General features: G+C 38.3%; 1 protein-coding gene across 1 annotated transcript in view; it reads right to left on the bottom strand.

Moving 5' to 3' along the window:
* Positions 1-349: 349 nt before the first annotated feature.
* Positions 350-6,731, bottom strand: part of ORC3 (origin recognition complex subunit 3) — a 44,985-nt gene continuing 38,603 nt past the window's right edge. The window contains exons 18-20 of the mRNA XM_039343090.1: positions 3,133-3,249; positions 1,605-1,678; positions 350-559 (exon numbers count right to left, since the gene is read on the bottom strand). Of these exons, the coding sequence (XP_039199024.1) occupies positions 454-559; positions 1,605-1,678; positions 3,133-3,249 (297 nt within the window). The 3' untranslated portion in view covers positions 350-453. The remainder of the gene's footprint in view (positions 560-1,604; positions 1,679-3,132; positions 3,250-6,731) is intronic.

Here is a 6,731-nt window from a genome sequence, read left to right as displayed (position 1 = left end):
CTAAGCATAATATATACATCAACTGTCCAGATTGAGCATGTGTTAAGAGTTTAAAGTTATCTTGTATAAATAACTGATTTTAAAATAACACAATTTCTGGCAAAAAACTTAAGAAAGGTTCAAAGAATAACTTAAAAGGAAAGAAATATATTGCCCAAGTAACAATATTTAACATGATGAAGATAAAATAGAAGCAGATGATTAAGTGATGAAGAGATGGGCTTGAACTGGCAATACCCTGCTTGAAAAATCATAAAAGTGTATCTTAATCCAAAATGCATCAGTTATCTTGCTTCTATATAAGCAGATACTTCTATGCCTACTTAGAAAAGGAGCAAAATCCAGGAAATCATTTTGTACACTTTATTGCTGTTATTACAGTGGATAATATTTCTCTTACTGCCACAGAATCTTGTTTCATAGATAAGCTTTCATTTGCATGAGAACTGCATATTAACAACTACCCCATGTCAGCCTTGCCACGTGATCCGTTTTCTGTTTTGTGGGTTTTATGAATCCCAAAAATTCCAATTCTGACACTGCTCTAATGAACCGAGCACTTGGAGTTCTAGTCAAGGAAATGGCATTTCCATCAATCAAGATAAAATAATTTACTATACATAACAACACATTTGGGACGGTTTACTACACAATTTAGCATGTTCATAAATTGCTCACATTTCTTTGCAATAGCCATACAATATTGCATGTATGCTCAATCTACCAAGTAATATATCTTCAACTAATGCAACAAATTTGGATATCTCTGGAATTCATCTTCAAGAGTAGGTTAAACATTTACTCTATGGTAAAGCCCTTTTTTCCTACTTGCTTCTACTGCTTAGCATCCTCAATAATCTGCCCTAAAGTTCCCAGAAAGTCATTTTCCTTTATTTCTTCATTAACCTGTTACATCCCAAATTCCACAGTAGATCACCTTGCATGCTACCATATAGTAGACTAATCTGAAGTAGCAGCAGAATTCTGAAACTGCCTTATTCTGATTTCTCCCAGTGGGATTCTTCATTAGATAGAAAGAGCTGTTACCATTTTATGGGAGATAATATCTGGAATAAACTTGAAGCAAATCAGACAATGAGAGCCCTAGCACTTTCATCCCAACATTATGACTTAAATCCCCTCATATACAGTGATTTCATCTACAAAAAACTATTTTCATGTGCTCCGAAACTGTCTCCAGATTGCATAACGTTACAGTGCTCTCTCTGCTGCTTACCATACTTTCCGCCGTATAAGACGACTTTTGAAAGCGCGGAAATCGGTGCCGAAGTCGGTCGTCTTACACGCCGAGTCATCTTATACGCTGGAAATTACGGTAGTTTCCGGCGTATAAGATGACTTTCTAGGCATGCAACTTTGCGCTGAAGACGGGTGTCGTCTTATACTCCGGGTCGCCTTATACGGTGGAATATACGGTACTCACAAATAATTCCACTGAGTTCAAAGAGCCAATGCACAGGAATTTTGTAGATGGTGGAAGTCACAAGAACTTTTATGGGTTTTATTCCTGGGTAAGTAAAAGATTGCAGTTTTACACTTATTTGAATTAAATGCTGATTTTCTTAGAATATCAACAAGGATACTGGATAATGTCATCTGTCTGGTTTTTTATTGTGGAATCTGTATTTCCAGCTGCAGTTACAACTGTTGAAAAAGCCTAGAGAAATAACATGTTATAAAACATTCAGAAAAGTTGTACATCCTAGCTTACATATTATTGTCATTAAGAAGCAGGACATCAAAGACCAACAAGGAGACAGGGAGAGATAATGCCTATATATATTTTAATGTGGGTTTTTTAAATTAATATCAATTTATTGCATAACAAGATTGTCAAATATTTCTGTTAAATTCCAGAACAAATATTGCAAGTCGCACAATAGTTTCCATCCTAATTTATGGGTAACCATAAAGATGAAACAAAAGCAAGAGTCCTAAGCAAAGCTAAAAAGTTGGCTTTATTAGCCACATTCATTATTTCTAAGTGCTTTCCCATCTATTTCCAAACTTGGCTATTTATTTATTTTTTTCGGAAAACTGATACCCTTTCTGCTATTTGTTAAAGGAATGTAGCCTGCCACTGCAGGTATCTCTAACAAAACTTAGTCCCTAATCTTTTTCTCCATAGATAGAACGTTCTTTCAAATTGCGCTTATGCCAAAATCAGCAGCAATACATCGTTTTGCCAATGCAAAAAAACCATAAAGAAGTTAAAAACTATTCTTACCACAACTGAAAAGAAATAGATTTGTTTTTTTTTTTTTTTCATTTCTATTGGGATGCTGTGAGAAACTCAAACTACTTGCCCAAATTTAAAGGCAGAAAATAAATTTCCTATGGATGAAAGAAAATTGATTTTGCTCCTATGAGTTAGAATATGAAAAACACAATTGCTTGCAAAAGAAAAACATTTTTTTTCTCCTTTTAGTTTTTGCAAAAAGGAGCAACAAATTATGGCTGGCATATTCTGCAAAAGTCCAGTCCATGAAAAAAACAAACATTTCGTGGCCTTTCTTCTATCTCCTTGGTAGAAGAAAAAGTGGCATTAGCAGAGCCCCACGGCAAGAAATGGAAGAGGCTTTCCCTTCATTTTGCCAGAGGGAACAATGACCTCTGTTTCCCATTCTCCCCAAAGTCCCAACTTACAAAATAGAAGGCGCATTCTGTGCTACTTTCCTCCAGAAAATTAAACCCTTTAAAGGAGGAGCATCTCCCTGCTATTTAATAAAGACAAACTCCAATGATGTGTGGTTGCTCTTGAATAAGAGAAAATATCAGCAGAAATGGGAATAGTGATGGAAGATGCTTAGCAGAGATAAGCCTCGTTACTAGTGCATTAATTTATTGAATCTTGATACAAAAAAACCGGAAGAATTTACACAAATTGTGATTTGACATACCCTGGAAGAACATGAAAGGATCTGCACTGATGTGTCTTCAATGTTTTTTAATTGACTGTACCCTGCCCTTCTTATGCTGGTCTATTGCTGTACTGAAGATTTTGATTTGAAGGCACGGTACTTTTATACTGAGTCTAGTAGTCAGCATGAATGAGCGGCTTAAAAAAACATCCAGCAGAATAGCAGTTGTCCACTGAATCATTTTACTTACCTCCAACCAGTCAACCAGGTTAATCAATCTGCCACACTCCAAATGAAGCTTGTATGCTATGCAAATATCAGGAGCTGCGCCAGAAATAGATTCTGCATCACATTTCAAGGTGTCATCCTGTTAAACAAAATTCACAAAAATAGGCGCCAGGTATCTTTCATTGATATGATAATGGTATCCTCAGCTATAGCTGGTGTACTATAATGCACATGGTAGCTTCTCAACATCTCAGTGATAATGCAAGCATGCTTTCCCCACAGCTGTGTTAGGTGAGCCTTAAAAAACTGACAACCTCCCCCTCCCCCAAAGTAATAACAGCAGGTCAGACAGCTGCAAGTGGAGACATGCAACGGTTCCAGTTTATGGGGCTATTTTCTTTAGTTTTCTTGTCTATTCCATTTTACAAGACCAATTTTCTCGCCTGTCTGGCTCACTGGAATTGATGCCAGGGGGAAAAAAAATGTTGCTTTTTTATGGAGAAGGCAATTATCTCAGATAAAGATAGCCAAGCTAAACTTCATGTATGTGTCCAGTTATTTCCTACTGTCTGAGATGTCCTTAGGATTGCAAAGTAAGAGTTCCTTGGACTGAGCTCTCTTGTCAGTGGTCCAGCTATCCTCTCCAGAAGCTGTAACTACATCACTATCCTGTTTATAATTATTACTGTATTTTTTGGAGTTACAAGCAACAATAACAGGAAGTTAGCATGATTTTTAATTCTTGCTATAAAGTGTTATTTCAGTACAAAATCTTGGATATTTCTTTAGTACTTTATAGCAATTTCTAAATGGTTTGCAATCTGTACTAGTAAAAACATATTTACAGTCAGGTCCAGAAATATTGGGACATCGACACAATTTGAACATCTTTGGCTCTATACACCACCACAATGGAGTTGGAATGAAACAAACACAATGTGCTTTAACTGCAGACTGTCAGCTTTAATTTGAGGGTATGTACATCCAACTCAGGTGAACGGGGTAGGACTTACAGCAGTTTGCATATGTGCCTCCCAGTTGTTAAGGGACCAAAGGTAATGGGACAGAATAATAATCATAAATCAAACTTTCCCTTCTTAATACTTGATTGCAAATCCTTTGCAGTCAATCACAGCCTGAAGTCTGGAACGCATAGACATCACCAAACGCTGGGTTTCATCCCTGGTGATGCTCTGCCAGGCCTCTACTGCAACTGTCTTCAGTTCTTGCTTGTTCTTGGGGCATTTTCCCTTCAGTTTTGTCTTTAGCAAGTGAAATGCATGCTCAATGGGATTCAGGTCAGGTGATTGACTTGGCCATTGCATAACATTCCACTTCTGTCCCTTCACAAACTCTTTGGTTGCTCTTGCAGTATGCTTTGGGTCATTGTCCATCTGCACTGTGAAGCGCCGTCCAATGAGTTCTGCAGCATTTGGCTGAATGTGAGCAGATAATATTGCCTGAAACACTTCAGAATTCATCCTGCTGCTTTTGTCAGCAGTCACATCATCAATAAATACAAGAGAACCAGTTCCATTGGCAGCCATACATGCCCACACCATGACACTACCACCACCATGCTTCACTGATGAGGTGGTATGCTTAGGATCATGAGCAGTTCCTTCTCCATACTCTTCTCTTCCCATCACTCTGGTACAAGTTGATCTTGGTCTCATCTGTCCATAGGATCTTGTTCCAGAACTGTGAAGGCTTTGTTAGATGTTGTTTGGCAAACTCTGATCTGGCCTTCCTGTTTTTGAGGCTCACCAATGGTTTACATCTTGTGGTGAACCCTCTGTATTCACTCTGGTGAAGTCTTCTCTTGATTGTTGACTTTGACACACATACACCTACCTCCTGGAGAGTGTTCTTGACCTGGCCAACTGTTGTGAAGGGTGTTTTCTTCACCAGGGAAAGAATTCTTTGGTCATCCACCACAGTTGTTTTCCGTGGTCTCCCAGGTCTTTTGGTGTTGCTGAGCTCACCGGTGCGTTCCTTCTTTTTGAGAATGTTCCAAACAGTTGTTTTGGCCACGCCTAATGTTCTTGCTATCTCTCTGATGGGTTTGTTTTGTTTCTTCAGCCTAATGATGGCTTGCTTCACTGATAGTGACAGCTCTTTAGATCTCATCTTGAGAGTTAACAGCAACAGATTCCAAATGCAAATAGCACACTTGAAATGAACTCTGGGCCTTTTATCTGCACATTGTAATTGGGGTAATGAGGGAATATCGCACACCTGGCCATGGAACAGCTGAGAAGCCAATTGTCCCATTACCTTTGGTCCCTTAACAAGTGGGAGGCACATATGCAAACTGCTGTAAGTCCTACCCCATTCACCTGAGTTTGATGTACATACCCTCAAAGCTGACAATCTGCAGTTAAAGCACATTGTGTTTGTTTCATTCCAACTCCATTGTGGTGGTGTATAGAGCCAAAGATGTTCGAATTGTGTCGATGTCCCAATATTTCTGGACCTGACTGTACATCAGTGTGGCTGTAACTACACTGTCACATTCCTCTAGTTTTGTTGGCAGCAATGCAGGAATAGATTGCGTTCTTCTAGATCACGAGTGTCAAACTTGATTGAATCACATGACGTATCGTGATGTTTTTTGCCTTTGCGGAGTCGGAGTGGGCGTGGCCTGCATGTGACCTGGCCCGTGGGCTGCCAGTTTGACACCCCTGTTCTAGATTGTTCTTTCCTAGTTTGGCTCCAGTCTAGGAATTTCCTGATGGTTTTTCATTCAAGTACTACCAGGTGCAGACTTGCTTAGTTTTCAAGGGGATCAGCTGGGGTCAGCAGCTGCCGCCCCCCCCCTCGCCCCCCGGTTGCAGATATCTCTATACTATTTTATCATAATTTCCCAATGATAAAATTACATGGAGAAATATTTCATATATATTTTTTGTAATTCCAAGAAGTCTCTATTTTCTTTGTACTTAAAATGTTATTTTTGCTATAGATTTTGCTTAGGATCCTACTGTATTTTCAGAAAAAAAATGTTAGAATCCTTGATAAGTGAAGACAAGGAAGTACTTAATATATTGCTGAGCTCTTAGTGCTTCAACTAGTCATGTGGAAAGGTGGCATGAGAATGGACAAACTGACTAAATTCTTCAAGGAATGTCAGTTTCAATAGTTTGTATGTGGTTCTTTTGTTAATAGGTAATCTCTTTTACTGGACAAACCATCTCTATTTCACAAATCTTGCAGAGGATTTGGGGGGGGGGAATCTCTACCTCTTTGTAGTTAAGAGATATTTATCACCTATGGTATGAACTTTTATCCTAGTTTTATAACTAATGAAACAGACCGAGCAGGCCTCAAAGTGTGAAAAATATTTCATTAATATTTTTCATTAGTATCTGTAGCTCAGGTCTGAAATCTCTTTGAGTTTGCTGCTTTCTTGTAGATGTTTCATTACCCAAACTAAGTAACGATTTAGTGTTAGTGGAGAGTGAGTGGGTTTGCTCTGATTTTATATTTTAGAATATAGAATATACTCAAACATAACTGAGAAACTACTACTAATGATACTAAAAGCATCAACACGCATAAGAAATGTATTGGATAATATCATTTCCAGATCTTTTTTGAGCAAATAACTGGAAATCAAAT

Source organism: Crotalus tigris, unplaced genomic scaffold, assembly GCF_016545835.1.
Source record: "Crotalus tigris isolate CLP2741 ecotype Arizona unplaced genomic scaffold, ASM1654583v1 scf7180000017833.3397121, whole genome shotgun sequence".
Lineage (NCBI taxonomy): Eukaryota > Metazoa > Chordata > Lepidosauria > Squamata > Viperidae > Crotalus > Crotalus tigris.
This window is presented reverse-complemented; position numbering and strand designations above follow the sequence as displayed.